We start from the raw sequence: 22,026 nt of genomic DNA on the forward strand, positions 1-22,026 counted from the left end.
TTTTCATCTGAATGAGGAAGTCTCTTGATATAGCATTTCCCATCATTTACACCTACTGAGCTGATGTTAGAATTTGGTCTTAATTGACCTGCCTGGTCAAAAATGTTTAATACGAAAACCTTGTGGGTGTAACACTGAACATATTGTATCACCCAAAGCCATATGCATATGTAATAGCTATCACCTTCCAATAATTGTCATATTCCCATTAAGTTACCAATAAAATTGAACTCATGAATTTTAAATTAATGTCAAAGAAAAACTTTATTGTTTTTGAGAAAACACAGTTAAACAAAGAGACCACACATGACACATGTTAAATCATATTAAATAAGTCAAAAATACTTTTTTGTTGACAGAAGAGTTCAAATAATAGGTTCAAACTTCAAAACAGACTCATTAACACTCACAATTCATCTCCCATCCACACTGTTTCCATAGAATACTAGAACAAGTAATAGAAATCATCACTGGTCTCTACACTCAAGACCTCTCTACCAGTAGGCTCTCATCACCTTTCACTCACAACACAAGCACACACTTTTATATTAAGATGAAATATGACCTCAATACACAGACAAAAGAGCACGCACACACACACACTCTCTCAATGGAGATTAGAAAATACATTTCTTACAGCAAAAAACAATGTACAACAAAACAAGATAATTACTTTTTGCCTCCGGTTAGAGATGGGATGCTACATTTAAAAGGTTAACTCCCCTCCAAATCTCAAACCTTTATCATTTCACCATTTCTCTTCAAATATTTAGTACCAATGCCTGATTAACCATAATAACATGGGCTCAAATGGTTACAGTGGCAGACAGTGGAGCAGTATGGGCTATTTCATTGTGTGCAATGTTGCATAAACTTGCTGGCTGACGTATTATTATAAACTATTGATTAGCCTATGTGGCTGACTGAACTGTATATGTAATGGAAATGGCTGATCTGCTATCTTCCCCTTGGTTCTTCACTACCACCATGGGCATGAAGTGAATGCGTTTTTTTGCTGAGCCGGGATGAGTGCAGAGACAGTGGTCCAGTTGTGGTCACMCCTCAGTGACACTGCACTGACCGTCAGGGCTGCGTGGGCGCACAGTAAGGCCTCCGCTGGAGGACCCACCACCAGGTGGCAGTCTGTCAGGCTGGACCTCCCTGAGCCACCGCTGTAGGAGTCTGTATCTGGTCCTCTGTCGAACTCCTACTTCTCGTCCCCCCCTTTCCCTGTCCCACCCCTGGCCTACCTCATCTCCACCATCATCCTCCTCACTGCTACCAGATGCTGACTCATACGCCTGGCTCATGCTTGAAGCTATCTCCTCTTCATCCTCCTTTTCTTCTTCCCCCTCTGGTTGGCTGATGAGGAGCTGGGACAGAGAGTCTTCCAGGGAGATGGAGGCTGGGGTGGCAGGGTGGGCCCCCAGGACTGTAGGGGGTCTGACAGGAGGAGCTGGGATGAGAACCCCTGAGCGACCCGCCTGTGACCGTCCAGTCACATTCTCCCTGTCAGCAGAGCTTGACAGCTCCACTGTCGCTGTTGTGACCAGAACAGCTGCCATGGCAACTACTGGCGGGGCGGGGTCAGAGTCCAGTCTGAGTCCGGCTACACCCTTTTTGGGAATGTCCACCATGTCACGCTTCATGCGGCGGCGGCGACCGTGCTCGTTGCGGCGGTACTGCACCATGTTCTCCAGGTCAGCCACGTACAGGAAGCCAGCAATCAGCATCTCGGCACGCTTCCTGCCCTTGGCCAAGGCGTCCTCCAGCTCACGGCTGGTCCTCTCGTCATACTGCCACCATCCATTCCTCCCCTCGTAGTACCAGGCATTGTCTCCCCCAGCGCTCCTCGGCCCGGCTCCTCCTCCTCGCCCCCCTGCAGCTGCTGCCTTCAGCTCCTCTGGGGACAGCAGCGTGGGATGTTCCAGGAAGTCCTCAGGTACTTCCTGTCTGCAGAGAGCACAGCGCTTGCTGTGCCAGGAGGCTCCTTTAACGCACAGAAAGCAGAAGACGTGGTAGCAGGGCAGGCAAACCGGGTAGACACAGGTCTGGAGGCAGATGGCACACTCCGGCAAGGGGTTGGCCGAAGGTTTAGGGGAGGTGGGGGAGTCACCAGTACAGGCGTCCCCTCCATCTTCCACCTTAGAGGACACAGAGTGGTCTACCTCACCACAGCTCGCCATGCTGAGGGGGTAGACAGATCGTTAAGCTAATGCTGAGACACAGAAAAAGACAGACAGTCCTGCTGACTAATTTTAAGCAATATTCTCAGCTCCCAGTTGAACAAAATCACATGCAAGCTGTCACGAGAGACGCAATTAGCAATATGCCTAAATATCTAAAATGTGAATTTCAGATGACTTAGCTGGCTAGAATATTTTGTGTCAATCATATTGCCCTAATTACTATGATGGGAAAAAATTAACTACTTACTCTCTCAAGCGCAGTTACTGGGATGACATCAGGGTCAATTCTGTATTCTCTCAAAGTTCCTCTCTATGGAAAAAAATATTGTTGAAAAGAGACAGGACTCAGGAGTCGGTTTAATCCCACCTTTCCCAGAGATAAAAACACTGGTTAGCTATATTCAGAGAGGGTATGTTGCTATAACGTTAGCCATCTTGCTAATCTAAAGCGAACAGGGCAATCACCATAAAGAACATAGCTAGTTACTAAATACACACATCAATAGTATGATGTCGCGATCAAACTAGTTAGCTACTGTACAGTAGCCATTTCTTGTTGACAAGCTTTGCTTTCAAGTTACTGTTAGCTTCGGAGGCCACAGTCGTCAGTGACACACCGCTTGACTGTCTTCTACCTCGAGCGAATTTCCTCCACACTCACCTGTCATGAATAGCGTTTGACCATCGCTCAGTGATGTTTTTAGATAATTCGCAAATTATTGATCGTTCTCGACCTATAAACGCTAGCTAGCTAATCACTAAAATATCTTCTACCAAAACAAAGCAAAATACTGACGTTCCTCCTCCTTCCGTGTATTCATACACGTAACGGGATGACGTTGCGTGGTCGCCTGCCACCTCAAGCGTCGGAGGAGGGTGATCATACAGCATAAAGTGTGGGTAGTTCTATTTGTCAGCTTCTCGTGGCTATGACCACATCACAACCATGATAAAATTGTCATTAACACATGGCCTCATGCATTATTGCTTAAGTATAACATGTGGGTGCTTATATTTGTCCTGTTTCACACATGTACAAGTGTGTCAGCTATTATACGCATGTGTGAAATGGAAATGTGTTTTTTGATATCCCAACTCCCAGAGACACACTCAGAGAATAGGGTCACGGCTAGCCATTATCAGAAACGAACATGGAGCGATCAAGTTTAAGTGCCTTGCTCAAGGGCACATCTAGCTATTGAAAACTCGAGGCGACATTCTGCGTTCTCCTTACAGTTCTCAGGCACTGTGTTTTAACGTTTTCATCGCTTGCAATACCGCTTTTGAAACATATGGCCCTTATTTTTCATCAGCGAGAAAGTATCCTTCAACTAAAAAGGTTACACTTACAGTAGCAGTTTTGCACAGATCCATACAGCTATGGGTGTCTCCATCCGACAAAACTACACTTCCCGAGTTGCACATATACATTACACACAGGTGTTCGGAGCATGCTAGATAGCTAATTGGCACAGGTGGTTGACTCTTGTCTCCTGTCTGTTTTCCATAAACAAGCGCTGTAACATGGAGATATGGCTGTGTGAGAACACTAACCCTAACTGTACCAATGTGTGTATCAATTTAACCTTGTATTTTTTTTCTGCTATGGAAGATAAGGTCCTTATGCTGCCAATAACGTACAGCAAGTGACGCTTGTTACTTTTCAGATTGAGCATTTTAGATCTTAACAAAACTCGCCGTACAGAACACGCCTTCGTCCAATGACTCTTATGTGTAATGTAAATGGAACTGAGTCATGATCAAGGGCTAGGGCACATAGACAGATTTTTCACTTTGTCGGTTTAGGGATTTGAACCCTCCAACCGCTAGGCTACCTGCTGCCTTAATGTAGGAGAAAATGTATAGAACATATTGTATAGAATTAGTTGTATTTAGCTAGCTATAGACATCTTTGGAGTAGGCTTTCCACCTATCAACGTTTTTTGGTAAAAAAAAAAAATATTCAGTCATGTTTGTGAAGACAATATACTGTAATTTACTATAAAAATCTCCTACACAAACATTTTTTTGTAGGCCTATAACAATGATTTCAATCATGAAAAGGCAGCAATAGTTTCAATTTGACTTGCTATACAGAGAAATGCTACACGTGTAGAACAAGTGGGCTAGCCACCATCATGATAGAAACAAAATAACACATTTTGCTTTTTGAACACTGCTCAATTCAGTCCATATCAATTTAGTGACCTTTTCCTGGAATGGATCATGTGGGTGACATGTTGTGATGAACAAAAAAATGTTGAACCCAAAATTCTAGAGCAGATGATAATGTTATCTTCTCCAAGGTCTCTCAACCAAGGCAGGTCAACAGCTGGTCACAAACATAGAGGAATAAATTGTTGCACACTGTTCCTGACTACAGAAACGACTGAGGTCCAGGCAATGGAGGTCTCTCTTTCAACTCAGTTAATCCAGTCCTCCTTCTGTCCTTCCATCCTGTTTTGGATCACATCTGCCACTTGCTATTATTTTGCTCCCACCAATGATCTTGCATCAATGTTCTGTTGGCCTAATGCCTTTGCCATCTGATCTTCCTGTGGAAAGGGAGAGGACAATGCTAGATGTGTGAAAACTGAAATAAGTCAAACATTTCACTTTGATCACCAGTATACCTGGACTCGGTCTCCTTTTGATGACACATTTCCTCCACTCTTTGACTTTAGGGCAGGGGTCGCCATACAKGGTGGGGTGCCGTAGGACCTCTCGTCTTCGTACCTCCTCAAAATTCCTGTAGCCCCGGGTCCTCCCTCTCCGAAAGCAGAGGCCCCAGTCTCCCCATTCTCCCACCTTACAGTGTACTGAGAGAGAGATTGGGGGGGCATGACATTGTAGGGTAGATAGATACACAAAATGTACACTCAAATTTGCATTGTAGAGTGATCGATCAATGATCTATTGGGATGGCTCATGTACAGAGATGGGGGAGGACAGAGTCACTAACCTTGAGAAATGCACTCCATGAGCTGTTTATCAGGCTCAAACCACCCTGGGCAGGTATGATGGCACTGGCCATGCAGAAGGTACAGTCCTGCTCTACACCTGGTGCAGGTGTTCCTCGTCACACACACCTCACAGCCCACTGGACAATCTGGGACGGAGGGACATAGACGTTAGAGACGCATTTCTATATAGATCTCTCTCCCTWCTGTAAATATGTACTTTATATGTCTTCTTCCACAATGTGTGATTTTGATGCATCCAAGCCCAGATCTTGGCCGACCAATACTGGATCTTATTAGTTTTAGCCAGACTTTGAACACATTATGACTATGAAGGAAGATCACAGTTCAGCTGTAGTGTAATAGACTTACCATTGCACTCTCTTAGTGCAGTGTTTGGGGTCAGGCCCTCGGGGCAGCTGTCCTCACACCTCCCTCTGTACAGGTAGTGGCCCTGGTGACAGTGAGTGCAGAAGTTCCTGTTGAAGCAGGAAACACAGTCCTCCCTGCACTCTGAGACACAGACAGGGACCAAAGTTAGAGTGGATACATGATCAGGGCATTACACTGTGTATGACATTATTATCACAACACTCCATAACAGTGTCGGTGTTGTTCATCCATCACATGACTCACTGGTGCAGGTGTTGACATGTGGGGAGCGTGTCCCATAGTGACCTCTGGGGCAGGATAGCAGACATGTCCCCCTCTCCCGCATCCCATCATGCTCCAAGTGGAAGAAGAGGCGGGGCTTACAGGACAGGCAGCCGTTTAACGCTGAGCATGTCAGGCAGCCAGCATGACACAACCTGCTCACCACTGAGCTACCTGGAGAGAAGAGCTGGTGTTATGGCTGTGTGTGTCTGTCTCTCTCGTTCTCTCAATCACACATGTGTGTGTATGTGTTCCTGCATAAGACAGGATGCAGTTACATGTCTTGAGCATGTGCATGTGAAATTTGGTCAAACTTGAATCCCATACAACTTCAGTCTTTTTTGGAAGAACTACATTATCACAAATCATTGGCTGTATATGTTGAGTACAGAGCATAATCTCATACACCTGAGTAGTGACTTACTATACCTGGCACATTAATGTTCGAAGAAYAGAAACAGGAGCCAGCCCAGGTTTATCAAACCCTCAGCCAAACTTTACAATATATTGTATGGTTCACATAGTAAGCCAACGCGTATAAACCATGAAAATATATGACCGCATTGTTGCCTGAAAGTAAAATGTACTGCACCCACATAGTAATGCCCATGCTTTTACGCATGTATGAAGAGGAGTTGAATGTGCGTATAAATACGCAGAACAGGTGTCCGCATTTCAATCAGTTCGCATCAAAATGTGTCGGTTGGCTACTTACGTCTGTGTCGTGGATGTCTTGAGAAATATTGTCCGTTAATAAGATCCATGAAGTGCAGAATCCAAATCAGAAATGGTACCCAAATTAGCATTTTTACCCTCTTTGGAATTAAGGTTCTTTGTCCAACAGCTAAGTCATCTTTTGATGTAAATAAAATACCTGAAAAATATTTTTTTGCCAGAATTGTGTTAAAAGAACATCATCCACAATGGTCCCAACCCCAGTATGCACGCTAGAGAACAAATCTGTTTTCCAGAAGAAAAGTCCAAGAAAAATTCCATGAAATCACCCATGCCGTCAGAATCCATAAGGAATGAAAACATCTCAGAACATCATGATAGTCGCACCTCAAACCTAATGCAAGGTTTTGGGTTAGGAGTGAGTTTGCTTTCTCCCCCTCTCTCGGTCTCACTCACACTCATTTTCTCACACACATACACCTGCTCTCAATGCAAAAATTGTCATATTAAAGTAAGCACATTCAAGTAGACCTATTAACTTTTATTGTCCTGTTGTGAGTCTGCTTCACCTACTTGGGATTCTCCTCATCTGCATAGATACCTTCATCATTCCACAGCCACATGTCTTCCCCCATCCTAATGAAAAGAGGATGACTGGGTGACTATGTGTAAGAAATATGTCAGTGCATTTGGTTTCATTTAAAACAGAGGAGCATAAGTGCACTTGTGAGTCACCTCACAGATTCTACACCAGGCACTCTGTCAATGTCACCCTGGCAGCTTGGATTGAGTGAAAAAATATCAACTTCAAAAAGAAGCCGGATTCCCCTTGTATCTACATTTCCGACGATACATTGCTGACTGAAAGCTTGACTTTTCCCTGACGTTTATGCCCCAAAACTATGCAGAGACTGTGTGTTTCAGATTAACTCAGAAGTGAACGTTACCAGAAAACTAAAACCAAACTCTCAAATACAGAGCGACTTGCTAACGTCCGACAAGAAAACAAAACGAAGCTGAGGAACAGACAGGACAGGAAGGTGTCAGAAAGCATCAACCATTGCCTGTTACCCATAGCGAACAGAAAAGTGGCAAAAGCCACACACACTTCCAAAGGGATAATTGTTTGGGATCCCAGTTTACATTATGGCCTGGGAACCACAAACCGATGCCAAAACCACCCGACAGACTTGCCTTTGTGTCTTTTACATAGAAGAAGTGTTCTCTCTCACAGAAACTCTTTATTTTTTTAGGACTATCAGCTAATATCCTGTTTACTTCACCTAGAGCTTATTGTCTGAACAACACAATGTATTTATTGTCTGTTGGTAGCTAGATGGACACCATCATGCTTTTTTTGCATGTGCTTTTCAGCAAGGGAGGGGGAGATTAATAACATCTCAGTTCTACTTCTGGTTTCTGGAAAAGTGTCAAAACTGGTATCAGCGGGAGCATTCAGTTGACGTTGCAGCGGATTTATCTGTTGAGACAAAAGCCAAAGACGCTGCCAGACTGGAGCTGGATGAGTCTAAGACCAAATTGAAAACAGGTTCTCCTATACACACACTTTTACATTAAAGAAAATTAGTACTTTATTTCCCCAGTGAAATTACAGAAATGTTCACGTGTTATTCCCTCAAGGACAAGACAACACTGATATTAAGATAAAACAGAACAAAGCTCCCTCTTCTAGCTGTATAAATATGTTTTTGCCTTGCCGGTTCCCACTGAACATCACTTTTGTTGTTTTTTTGCCCTACATCTCCATCTGGACCCTGAACATGAGCTGCTCTGCTGTAAGTGTCTTGCTGGAGCAGTGTGTAGGAGCTGATGACAGTAAGGGGAGCCATGTGAATCTGTGGGTCAGTGACAGTAATGCTAGGTAGCCCGGGGGGGGGGGGGGGGGGAACAGTCACAGGCAGACAATAGGACGGTCAGGGTCAGAGGGGTGGGTTTCCACACCCAGAAACCCCCCTACATCACTGGAACGCCAGATCAGATTCAGAGGAAAACAATCGGTAGAGAGGGAGGCAAATCAACCCAGCTGTGGGGGGGAACAAAGGTCCTGGATAAATGAAGATGTCTTACACAGGCAGTTTACCATTGAAAACAATTGTTAGTTCCAGTCTACTTAAGGGGTGGCTCTCCCAAAGACACCAACATGATAGCAGCTGGGTCTGGTCTACTTAGTTCATTGACTATATGAACCAGAACAAATCAGGGAGTGGGATGTCTCGCATCCTCTTTCATCTCTGGGGGGGGGGGCTTAGATTGTTGGTTTTCTGCACTGGCTTAGGTTGTTGGTTTTACATGTCAACCACCAAAATATGATAATGCATGAGGCATATCATTAAAAACAGAAACTTGATGCATCTGTCCATTAGTACAATTACAATACATTTTGTCCTCAATGTTATTCTCATCATAATAAACCTGATTATCACAATGAAGAAACTTAACATCCCTACAGCAGACCACCTAAACGGCTCTATAAGATTACTACCAGATAAGTGTCTTCTTGAGCAATTTGATAGGAAAGTGAACACATAACACACATGTCAAGTGCCATGGCTTCCGAAAACCCTATGATAAAAGATGAGTGAGATAACATCTCGACACGCGGATAATGTATGTAGCGTGAAGAGGTGAGGAATTTGGAAGAAGTCTTGGGGGCAGGCCAATGCTTAGTGAACAGTCTGTGAAGCATTCAGCCTGAAGCTCTGACCACCGTGACAAACTGTTGGGGAAAGAAGATGGAGGCCTGAGATAGGACAAGGCTCTAGGCCAGGGGTATTCAAATCTTACCATGAGGTCCAGAGTACTGCTGGCTCTTGTGCCTGATAATTAATTGCACCCACCTGGTGTCCCAGGTCTAAACCAGTCCCTGATTAGAGGGGAACTAGCTTTGAGGTTCAGATTTGAATTTGGAGGGCTCTCTAGCATTTAGTTAATGCTACATCTTTATAACAGAGAAAATGATAAAGGCACTGGGTGAATATCACTCCTCTCAAAAGACAAAGAGGCACATTTCTCTGACAGGGAACTAGAATAGTATGACAGGAAACAAACTCTGGTCAGCTTGATGGAACATGGCAGGGGCAACTAGGACTACAACAAAGATAGATTTACAGAACACAACATTTAATTGGACAGCATATAAAAGTGTTCCAAAATACTCTGCATTGTGCAAATGCTAAATGACAGACAAAACAGATATGAAATGCAAACAGATAAAGACTAGCGACTGAAGAAAAGTAAAGACTAAAGATTCAAACTAAAGCAAATAAAACAAAATACAGGTTCAATTTATAATTCAGACAAATGTGACTTTAAAAAAGTATTGTAAATCGGTTGTTGAATCATGTTGTAGAAAGGTCTCTCCACTTCACCCTCTGGCTTGTTTCAGCAGTTTCTAAGGAAAGACGATCAAAACGTCATTGACATTTTAAAAGTAGCATGATAAGATGCTATTTTTCACATTCAAAGTCATGAAACATAACTCTCGTATGACAAATTAACTTAAGCAATAGGACATCTACAAATGTAGGATATCCATTAATCTACATGACTCACTTTGATGATATCTGTCATGTCTATACAGCAACCACAGGAATTTGCCCCTCTGTCTATAAAGGATTCAAGAAAATGGCAACATTTCAATAGCCTCTCCTTGCCTCATTTACATCGTTTTGTACTGATCTGAAAACCCAAACTAGCCCAATATTAGATGATTGATTAATGATTTCATTATTTAATGAGACTAGGTCTAAAGGCATTCCATAGCGACTGCGTTCGAGATAACTCATGGTCCAATGACCGTACCTGCTAGCAAGCAGCATGTGCCCGGGTCCAAAGCTAGATTCCATAATCGGTAGATGGTTCTATTAAATCCAGTTTAGATGCTACACTCCAAAATCTAATATGGATGCTAATGTTAGTTTTTTGCTTTGAGCACACCGATCTGTTATCTAATAAGTCCGGCAAAACAGGCAGGTGCTGCCCCAGATGGGAAATAAAGGAAATGTGTGCACGCAAAGCTAGACATTGGCATCCATATTACATTTTGATTTGGGGAGGGGGTAGCATCCTAAAAGCTGGATTTAATACTTTCTTGTTCACTGCTCGGCGATGCAAACCGCGATTCTACAATCAGAACCGTCTACCGATTATGGATGTAGCTTCGAACGCGGGACATATGCTGCTAGCAGGTAGTCATTGGACCATGAGTTATCTGACCAGGGTTGCCATGTCCGCAGTTTCCCGCAATTGGGCTATTTTGAAAACGATGTTAGGAAAATGTTTTGGTCACAGGTTTTTTGAGCTACTTCTAAATTACACCATGGCATTTCTCTTTCTAGGTGAGGGGTGGGGGTCTGTGTGCATTGAGAGAGGGCTGCAGCAGGCAGCTGAGTCACAAGTGAGAGGAGAGCAGCACGCACACACATCATGGCTAGCTAATATGGAGCCGCCTATTGGATAAATGTGGCAACTCTTGCTGAGCAACATCTTTTGGGCTTAGTTTTCAGTTGTCATTGGGCTCGACATTTTACCTAAACCTGGCAACACAGTCACTATGGAAAGCCCTTAGACCTCATTCTTATTCTTCTTGGTATTATGGCGATCACACAATTGAATGTGGATACCGCCACCTACTATGCAGGATGGAAACAGGATTCTCCCAAAAAACTGAACTACCAAAAAAAACGACCAAATAATAAAATACATCAACCAACTTTTCTGTTCAAAATAAATCAAACAGATCCCTACATAGGCTCAAGGGGGACCTGGGAGTGCGGGTCTTCCGGCGCCAGTACCCCTGGCAAGTCTTTCGATGTCAAATCCTTGAGTCTCAAACTTTCCTGCTGCAGCCACAATAATGTCTAGTTTGTTCAACTTCTTTGAGACTTGTGCAGTACAGATTATAACTGTGGCAATGAATGCAACAAAATCCACCTTTCGTCTGGCAGTAAACATTTACTACAGGCTGTGTTGTATCCAATACCATCTCTTCACTAGCATCACTTGTTCTCAATTCTTTTCAAAATCGCCTCCACATAGGAGTTTCGATTGACCGCTAACTTTTGCCACCTCAATTTCTTCACCCTTACAGGGCACTCCAGGAACTCAGGATCATGATCCCACTACAATTGCAACACCGTCATCCTTTTACACACCTTTCTTCACTATAGAAAGTGCATCGGCGATGTCGTACCCACAGCAACGATTAAAACATTCCCAAACCAGAAACCGTGGATTGATGGCAGCATTCGCACGAAACTGAAAGCGCGAACCACTGCTTTTAACCAGGGCAAGGTGACCGGAAACATGACCGAATACAAACAGTGTAGCTATTCCCTCCGCAAGGCAATCAAACAAGCTAAGCGTCAGTATAGAGACACAGTAGAGTTGCAATTCAACGGCTCAAACACAAGAGGTATGTGGCAGGGTCTACAGTCAATCACGGATTACAAAAAGAAAATCAGCCCCGTCGCGGACCAGGATGTCTTGCTCCCAGACAGACTAAATAACTTCTTTGCTCGCTTTGAGGACAATACAGTGCCACTGACACGGCCCGCTACCAAAACCTGCGGACTCTCCTTCACTGCAGCCGACGTGAGTAAAACATTTAAACGTGTTAACCCTCGCAAGGCTGCATCCCCAGCCGCGTCCTCAGAGCATGCGCAGACCAGCTGGCTGGTGTGTTTACAGACATATTCAATCAATCCTTATCCCAGTCTGCTGTTCCCACATGCTTCAAGAGGGCCACCATTGTTCCTGTTCCCAAGAAAGCTAAGGTAACTGAGCTAAATGACTACCGCCCCGTAGCACTCACTTCCGTCATCATGAAGTGCTTTGAGAGACTAGTCAAGGACCATATCACCTCCACCCTACCTGACACCCTAGACCCACTCCAATTTGCTTACCGCCCCAATAGGTCCACAGACGACGCAATCACAACCACACTGCACACTGCCTTAACCTATCTGGACAAGAGGAAAACCTATGTGAGAATGCTGTTCATCGACTACAGCTCAGCATTTAACACCATAGTACCCTCCAAACTCATCATCAAGCTTGAGACCCTGGGTCTCGACCCCGCCCTGTGCAACTGGGTACTGGACTTCCTGAGGGGCCGCCTCCAGGTGGTGAGGGTAGGTAACAACATCTCCACCCCGCTGATCCTCAACACTGGGGCCCCACAAGGGTGCGTTCTGAGCCCTCTCCTGTACTCCCTGTTCACCCACGACTGCGTGGCCATGCACGCCTCCAACTCAATCATCAAGTTTGCGGACAACACTACAGTGGTAGGCTTGATTACCAACAACGACGAGACGGCCTACAGGGAGGAGGTGAGGCCCCTCGGAGTGTGGTGTCAGGAAAAAACCTCACACTCAACGTCAACAAAACAAAGGAGATGATTGTGGACTTCAGGAAACAGCAGAGGGAGCACCCCCCTATCCACATCGCGGACAGTAGTGGAGAAGGTGGAAAGTTTTAAGTTCCTCGGTGTACACATCACGGACAAACTGAATTGGTCCACCCACACAGCAGCGTTGTGAAGAAGGCGCAGCAGCGCCTCTTCAACCTCAGGAGGCTGAAGAAAATTCAGCTTGTCACCAAAAGCACTCACAAACTTCTACAGATGCACAATCGAGAGCATCCTGGCGGGCTGTATCACCGCCTGGTACGGCAACTGTGCTCGCCCACAACCATAAGGCTCTCCAGAGGGTAGTGAGGTCTGCACAACGCACACGTGGGCAAACTACCTGCCCTCCAGGACACCTACACCACCCGATGTCACAGGAAGGCCATAAAGATCATCAAGGACAACAACCACCCGAGCCACTGCCTGTTCACCCCGCTATCATCCAGAAGGCGAGGTCAGTACAGGTGCATCAAAGCAGGGACCGAGAGACTGAAAAACAGCTTCTATTTCAAGGCCATCAGACTGTTAAACAGCCACCACTAACATTTAGTGGCCGCTGCCAACATACTGACTCAACTCCAGCCACTTTAATAATGGGAATTGATGGAAATTATGTAAAAATGTACCACTAGCCACTTTAAACAATGCCACTTAATATAATGTTTACATACCGCTACATTACTCATCTCATATGTATATACTGTACTCTATATCATCTACTGCCATCTTTGCCATCTTTATGTAATACATGTATCACTAGCACTTAAACTAATGCACTTTATGTTTACATACCCTACATTACTCATCTCATATGTATATACTGTACTCGATACCATCTACTGCATCTTGCCTATGCCGTTCTGTACCATCACTCATTCATATATCTTTATGTACATATTCTTTATCCCTTTACACTTGTGTGTATAAGGTAGTAGTTGTGGAATTGTTAGGTTAGATTACTCGTTGGTTATTACTGCATTGTCGGAACTAGAAGCACAAGCGTTTCGCTACACTCGCATTAACATCTGCTAACCATGTATATGTGACAAATAAAATTGTATTTGATTTTATACTCTGTTCGTCTGCCCACACTTGAAACATGGCCCAATCATTTACAATTCTTACACTACAATACAAAACCTCTTACGGCATATCTTACATAACCAAGCTTCACATGCGTAGGTATTTGCTCTTTATCAAAAAAGCAACAGGACCGACAGACTATTTTCCTCCATTCACCCAGCGGGTCAGATGCTGGGCACCAACCACACCAGGAATTCTCGTCAGGTATTTAACCTGAACGTCCGTCGTCACCCTTGAGATGACTCCTTTGACGGGTGCTCTACTCCGAAGTTCAAAACTTCTGTTGTCCGGATTCTTTTGAGGCCCACTGCAGTCTTCCTCTGTTCTTCAGAAATACAATTAATCAAAATTACACCACTCCTGGTCACTCTGACACTCACCATTTTCGACACCTCAATCGGGTTTCCCACATAGGCATCCTTACTCAACAAACGCATCCTTACTCAACAAACGCATCCTTACTCAACAAACGCATCCTTACTCAACAAACGCATCCTTACTCAACAAACTTTACCTTCATTCATTCCACAGCCACATGGTCTTCCCCCATGCTAATGAAAAGAGGATGACTGGTCTGACTATGTTGTAAGACATATGTTCAGTCGCTTTGGTTTCATTTTAAAACAGAGGAGCATCAGTGCACTTTGTGAGTCACCTCACAGATTTTCTACCCAGGCCACTCTGTCAATGTCACCCTAGGCAGCTTGGATTGAGTGAAAAATATTCAACTTCAAAAAGAAGCCGGATTCACCCTTGTATTCTACATTTCCGACGATACATGCTGACTGAAAGGCTGATCCTTTTCCCTGACGTTTATTGCCCCAAAACTATGCAGAGACTTGTGGTTCAGATTAACTCAGGAAGGTGAACGTTACCAGAAAAACTAAAACCAAACTCTCAAATAACAGACGCGACTTGCTAAACGTCCGACAAGAAAACCCAAACGAGCTGAGGAAACAGACAGGAACGGTGATGGTGTCATTAAGCATCAACATTGCCTGTACGCATTTAGCGAACAGGAAAAAGTGCAAAAGCCACACACACTTCCAAAGGGGATAAGTTGTTTGGGATCCCATTTACATTATGGCCTGGAACGCACAAACCAGATGCCAAAACACCCGACAGGACTTGCCTTTTGTTGGTCTTTTACATTTAAGAAGAGTTTCTCTCTCACAGACTCTTTATTTTTTTTAGGACTATCAGCTAATATCTGTTTACTTCACCTAGAGCTTATTGTCTGAACAACACCATGTATTTATTGTCTGTTGGTAGCTAGATGGACACCATTCATGCTTTTTTTTGGCATGTGGCTTTTCAGCAAGGAGGGGGAGATTAATAAACATCTCAGATTCTACTTTCTGAGTTTCTGGAAAAGTGTCAAACTGGGTATCAGCGGGGAGCATTCTAGGTTGACGTTTTGCAGCGGATTTAATCTGTTGAGACAAAGCCAAGACGCTGCCAGAGGGACTGGAGCTGGCATGAGTCTAAGACCAAATTGAAAACAGGTTCTCCTATACACACACTTTTACATTAAAGAAAATTAGTCCCTTTATTTCCCAGGTGGAAATTACCAGAATGTTTCACGGTGTTATTCCCTCAAGGGACAAGACAACCACTGAATTAAGCATTAAAAACAGAACAAAGCTCCCTCCTTCTAGCTGTATAAATAGTTTGCCTTGCCGTTCCCATGAACATCACTTTTGTTTGTTGGTTTTGCCCTACATCTCACATCTGGACCCCCTAACATGAGCTTGTTGCTGAGTGTCTTTGCTGGAGCAGTGTGTAGGAGCTTTGGGACAAGGTAAGGGGGAGCCATTGTGAATCTGTGGGTCATTGCCAGTAATGCTAGGTAGCCCGGGGGGGGGGGGGGGGGGAACAGTCCACAGGAACATAGGACGGTCGGGTCAGAGGGGTGGGTGTCCACACCCAGAAACCCCCCTACATCCACTGGGAACCGCCAATCAGAATTCAGAGGAAAACAATCGGTAGAGACGGGAGGCAAATCAACCCAGCTGTGGGGGAACAAAGGTTCCTGGAAATGAAGATGTCTTACAAGGCAGGTTTACATAGAAAACAATTAGTTAGTTCAGTCTACTTAATGGGTGGCTCTCCAAGACACCAAACATGATAGCAGCTGGAGTTCTGGTCTACTTAGTTCTGACTATATTGAACGCCAGAAGAACCAAATCAGGTTGTAGTGGGATGTCTCGCAATCCTCTTTTCATCTCTGGGGGGGGGGCTTGATTGTTGGGTTTTCTGCACTGGCTTAGGTTGTTTGGTATTTACATTGTCGAACCAACCAAAATATGGTAATGCATTGAAGGCATATCATTAAAAACAGGAAGCTTGGATGCATTCTGTCCATTTAGCTTACAATTACCAATACATTTTGTCCTTCAAATGTTATTCTCATTCATAATAACCTGATTATCACAATGAAGAAACTTAAATCCCTACAGCCAGACCACCTAAACCGCTCTATAAGATTACTACCAGATACGTGTCATTTCTTTGAGCCATTGATAGGAAGCTGAAACTAACACACATGTTCAAGTGCCATGGCTTCCGAAAACACTATGATAAAAAGATGAGTGCAGATAACATCTCGAACGCGGTAATGTATGTAGGCGGAAGAGGTGGGAAATTTGAGAAGAAGGTCTTTGGGGGCGGCCAATGCTTAGTGAACAGTCTGTTGAAGCATTAGCCTGAACGCTCTACACCGTAGACAAAAACTTTGGGAGAAGAAGATGGAGGGCCTGAGATAGGACAAGGCTTCTAGGCCAGGGGTATTCAAATCTACCATGAGGTCCAGAAGGTACTGTTGCTCTTGTGCCTGATAATTAATTGGCACCCACCTGGTGTCCCAGGTCTAAACCGTCCTGTAGAGGGGAACTAGCTTTTGAGGTTCAGATTTGAATTTGGAGGGCTCTCTGCATTTAGTTAATGCTTCACATCTTTATACAGGGAAAATGATAAAAGGCATGCGGTGAATATCACTCCTCTCCAAAAGACAAGGGCACATTTCTCCTGACAGGGAACTAGAATAGTATGACAGGAAACAAAACTTCTGGTCGCTTTGATGGGAACATGGCAGGGGCAACTAGGACTACAACAAAGATTAGATTTACAGAACACAACATTTAAAATTGGACAGCATTGATAAAAGTGTTCCAAATACTCTTGCATTGTTGGCAAAGCATAATGACGGACCAAAAGATATGAAATGGCAAAAGATACAAGGAACTAGCGCTGAAGAAAAGTAAAGATAAGATTCAACTAAAGCAATAAAACAATACAGGTTCAAATTATAACTTCAGACAAATTGTGACTTAACAAAGTATTGTTAAAATCGGTTGTTGAATCTGTTGGTAGAAAAGGGTACTCTCCACTTCACCCTCTGGCTTGTTCAGCAGTTTCTAAGGAAAGACGATCCAAACGGTCATTGACATTTTTAAAAGTGCATGATAAGATTGCTATTTTTTTTCACATTTCAAACGTCATTGAAACTAACTCTGTATGACCAAATTACTTAAGCAATTAGGACATCTCAAATGTAGGGATATCCATAATCTACATGACTCACTTTGATGATATCTGTCATGCTAATACAGCACCACAGATTTCCCCTCTGTCTATAAAGGATTTACAAGAAAATGGCCAACATTTCAGTTAGGGGCCTCTCCTTGCCTCATTTACATCGTTTTGTATGATCTGAAAACCCAACTAGCCCCAATATTAGAGATTGGATTTAATGATTTCATTATTTAATTGAGAACTAGTCTTAAAGCATTCCATAGCGACTGCGTTCGAGATAACTCCTGGTCCACTGACCGATTAACCTGCTAGCAAGCAGGCATGTGCCCGGGAGGTCCAAAAGGCTAGATTCCATAATCGGTAGATGGTTCCTATTCATCCAGTTTAGATGCTACACTCCCAAATCTAATATGGATGCAAATGTTAGTTTTTTGCTTTGGCACACCGATCTGTTATTCTAATAGTCCGGCAAACAGGCAGGTGCTGCCCCAAGATGGGAAATAAAGGAAATGTGTGCACGCAAAGCTAGACATTTGGCATCCATATTACATTTTTGATTTGGGGAGGGGGTAGCATCCCTAAAGCTGGATTTAATACTTTCTTGTTCACTGCTCGGCGATGCAAACCGCGATTCTACAATCAGAACCGTTCTACCGTTATGGATGTAGCTTCGAAACGCGGGACATATGCTGCTAGCAGGTAGTTCATTGGACCTATAGTTATCTGACCAGGGTTGCCCATGTCCGCAGTTCCCGCAAGTGGGCTAATTTTTGAACGATGTAGGAAATGTTTTGGGCACAGGGTTTTTTGAGCTACTTCTATAAATTACACCCATTTGGCATTTCTCTTTCTATGAGGTGGGGAGTCTGTGTGCATTGAGAGGGGCGCAGCAGGCAAGCTGAGTCACAAGTGAGAGGGAGCAGCAGCACACACATCATGGCTACTAATATGGAGCCGCCTATTGGATAAATGTGGCAACTCTTGGCTTGAGCAACATCTTTTGGGCTTTAGTTCAGTTGTCATTGGGGCTCGACATTTTACCTAAACCTTGGCAAGCACAGTCCACTATGGAAAAGCCCTTTAGACCTCATTCTTATTCCTTCTTGGTACTTTATGGCGATCACACAATTGATTGGATTTTACCGCCACCTACTATGCAGGATTGGAATAACAGGATTTTCTCCCAAAAAAACTGAACTACCAAAAAAAACGACCAAATAATAAATACATCAACCAACTTTTTGTTCAAAATTAATCAACAGATCCCTATAGGCTCAGGGGGAAACCTGGGAGTGCGGGTCTTCCGACGCCGTTACCCCTGGCAAGTTCTTTCGTATGTTCAAATCCTTGAGTCTTCAACTTCCTTGCTGCAGCCACAATTAATGTCTGTTTGTTCAACGTTCTTTGGGAGGACTTGTGCAGTACAGAATTATAACTGTGGCAATGCATGCAACAAATCCACCTTTCGTCTGGCAGTAAACATTTACTACAGGCTGTGTTTGTTAATCCAATACCATACTCTCCTAGCCAATCACTTTTGTCATCTTTCCAAAATCTGCCTCCACATAGGAGTTTCCGAATTGGACCGCTAACTTTTGCCACCTCCAATTTCTTCACCCTACAGAGGCACTCCAGGGAACTCAGATCTATGATCCCACTTAACAATTGCAACCACCCGTCATCCTTTTTACAACTTTCTTCACTATAGGAAGTGATCGGCGATCTCGTACCCACAAGCAACGATTAAAACATTCCCAAACCCCAGAAACCGTGGATGATGGCAGCATTCCCGGAACTGAAAAAAGCGCGAAACCAGCTGCTTTTAACCAGGCAAGGTGACCGGAAACATGACGGAATACCACACAGTGATAGGCTATTCCCTTCCGCAAGGCAATCAAACAAGCTAACGGTCCAGTATAGAACACAGTAGGAGTTGCAATCAACGCTCAACCAAGAGGATGTGCAGGGTCTACAGTCAATTCACGATTACAAAAGAAAATCAGCCCCGTCGCGCCAAGTGTCTTGCTCCCCAACTAGACTAAAACTTCTTTGTCTCGCTTTGAACAACAGTGCCAACTGACACGGCCCGCTCCAAAAACCTGCGGACTCTCACTTCACTGCACGACGTGCTGGAAGTAAATTAAAGTAGGTTAACCCCGCAAGGCCTCATCCCCAGCCGCGTCTCAGAGCAGGCGCAGACCACGCTGGCTGTGTTGGTTTAACGACATATTTCAATCAATTCCTTTATCCAGTTCTGCTTCCCACATCTTCAAAAGAGGGCCACCATTGTGTTCCTTTCCGCAGTAAACTAATGTAAACTGGAGTCTAATAATGTACTACCGCCCCGTTACACTCACTTCCGTCATCTCATGAAGTGCTTTGATAGGGACTATCAAGACCATATCACCTACCAACCCTACTGACACCCTAGACCCGACTCCCAATTTTTGCCCTTACCTGCCCCATAGATCCACAGACGACGCCAATCACAACCACACGCCACACTGCCTTACTAGCTGTGGACAAGAGGAAATCCGTATTTGAGAATGCTCTTCTATCGACACACAAGCTCAGCATTTAACACCATGAGTACCCTCCACAACCTTCATCATCAGCCTTGAGGACCCCCTGTGTTCCGATCCCGCCCTTGCAACTGTGTACTGGTACTTCCTGAGGAGGCCGCCTCAGGTTGAGGTATGGTAACAACATCTCCACCCCGCTGTCCTCAACACTGGGGCCCCACAAGTGGTTCTGAGCCCTTCCTGTACTCCCTGTTCACCCACGGACTGCGTGGCTCAATTGCACGTCCTCCAACTTCAATCAGTCAAGTGCGGAACAAATACTATCTACAGTGTAGGCTTGATTACCAACACTACGAGACAGGCCTACAGGAGAGAGGTGAGGGCCCCGCGAGGTTTGGTCTGTTGGAAAATAACCTCACACTCAACGTTCACAAAACAAGGAGATGATGTGGACTCAGAAACAGCAGGGGACACCCCCCTATCCACATCGGACCCAACAGTAGGAAGAGGTAGTAAGTTTTAAGTCTTCCTGCGTACACATGCACGGACAAACACGAATTGGTCCACCCACACAGACCAGCGCTGTGGGAAGAAGGCGCAGGCAGCGCCTCTTCAACCTCCTAGAGAGGCTGAAGAATTGGTTGTACCGAAATATCACTCCACAACTTCGTACAGATGCACATCGAGAGCATCCTGTCGGGCGTATCACCGCCTGTTACGCAACTGCTCCGACCACAACCGTAAGGCTCTCCAGAGGTATGGAGGTCTGCCACAACGCTCAACTTGGCTTCAAACTACCTCGCCTCCACGACACCTACACCACCCCGAGTCACAGAAGCCATAAAAATTCATCAAGGACAACAATCCACCCGAAGCCCACTCCTTCACCCCGCTATCATCCAAAGCGGCGAGGTCAGTACAGGTGCATCCAAAGCAGGGACCGGAGACTGAAAAGGCTCTTCTACTCAAGCCATCAGTACTGTTAAACAGCCCCCAACTAACATTGAGTGGCTGCTGCCAACAACTGTTCTCAACTCCAGCTTCACTTTAAGTAATGTGAAATTGATGAAATGTTATTCAAAATGTCTATTCACTACCACTTATAAACAATCCACTATCAATATAATGTTTACATACCCATAACATTACTCATCCTCATATGTATCAACTGTACTCTATATCATGCTACTGCAATCTTTGCCATCTTTATGTAGATACATGTATCACTAGCCACGTCTTAAACTATGCCACTCTTTACATGTTTACATTCCTACATTACTCATTCTCAGTATGTATATACTGTACTCGATTACCATTCTAGCATCTTGCCTATGTGCCGTTCTGTACCACACTCATTATATTCTTTATGTACATATTTCTTTATCCCTTGTACATTGTGTATTAAGGTGTAGTGTGAGAGTTAGGTTAATTACCTCTTTGTTATACTGCATTTGTCGGAATAGAAGCACAAGCGTTTCGCTACATCCGCCATGTTAACATCTGCTACCATGTATATGTGACAAATAAAATTGTATGATTTTATACTCTGTTCGTCTGCCCACACTTGAAACATGTGCAATCATTTACAATCATACCTACCAATTACAAAACCTCTTACGCATATCTTCGACATAACCAAGTTCACATGCGTAGTATTTCTCTTTATCTAAAAAAAGCAACAGGACCGACAATGATTTTGTTTCACATTCACCCCAGCGGGTCAGAATGCTGGCATCCCAACCCACACAGAATCTCTCAGTATTTACTACTGAACGTCTCCGTCGTCACCTTGAGATGGACTCCTCTAGAGACGATCGTCATACTATCCGAATTCAAAATTTCTTCTTGTGTCACGATTCTTTTGAGCCACTGCATCTTTCCTTGTTCTTCAGAAACATAAATTAATACAATCACCAACTTCCTGCACTCTGACACCCACCATTTCGACACCTCAATCGGGCTCTTCCCACATACGGCACACT

General features: G+C 44.2%; 2 protein-coding genes across 3 annotated transcripts in view; both read right to left on the bottom strand.

The window, feature by feature from the left end:
• Positions 1-245: 245 nt before the first annotated feature.
• LOC111973264 (E3 ubiquitin-protein ligase rnf146) lies at positions 246-3,018 on the bottom strand. Its single transcript, XM_024000568.2, has 3 exons — positions 2,851-3,018; positions 2,437-2,499; positions 246-2,187 (listed from the first exon to the last, which is right to left on the bottom strand). The coding sequence occupies exon 3, from the start codon at positions 2,184-2,186 to the stop codon at positions 1,056-1,058; it is 1,131 nt and encodes a 376-aa protein (XP_023856336.1). The 5' UTR covers position 2,187; positions 2,437-2,499; positions 2,851-3,018; the 3' UTR covers positions 246-1,055.
• Positions 3,019-4,199: 1,181 nt separating this feature from the next.
• LOC111973336 (R-spondin-3-like) overlaps positions 4,200-22,026 on the bottom strand; it is an 18,963-nt gene continuing 1,136 nt past the window's right edge. Inside the window, exons 3-8 of one of the 2 annotated variants that reach the window (XM_024000660.1) lie at positions 6,519-9,890; positions 5,786-5,977; positions 5,522-5,662; positions 5,152-5,298; positions 4,823-5,008; positions 4,200-4,744 (exon numbers count right to left, since the gene is read on the bottom strand). In XM_024000660.1, the coding sequence (XP_023856428.1) occupies positions 4,704-4,744; positions 4,823-5,008; positions 5,152-5,298; positions 5,522-5,662; positions 5,786-5,977; positions 6,519-6,609 (798 nt within the window). In that variant the 5' untranslated portion in view covers positions 6,610-9,890 and the 3' untranslated portion in view covers positions 4,200-4,703. Of the gene's footprint in view, positions 4,745-4,822; positions 5,009-5,151; positions 5,299-5,521; positions 5,663-5,785; positions 9,891-22,026 lie in introns of both variants that reach the window. The other variant, XM_024000661.1, reaches the window with a different exon arrangement.

The sequence above is a fragment of the Salvelinus sp. IW2-2015 genome, linkage group LG14 (genome assembly GCF_002910315.2).
Source record: "Salvelinus sp. IW2-2015 linkage group LG14, ASM291031v2, whole genome shotgun sequence".
NCBI lineage: Eukaryota > Metazoa > Chordata > Actinopteri > Salmoniformes > Salmonidae > Salvelinus > Salvelinus sp. IW2-2015.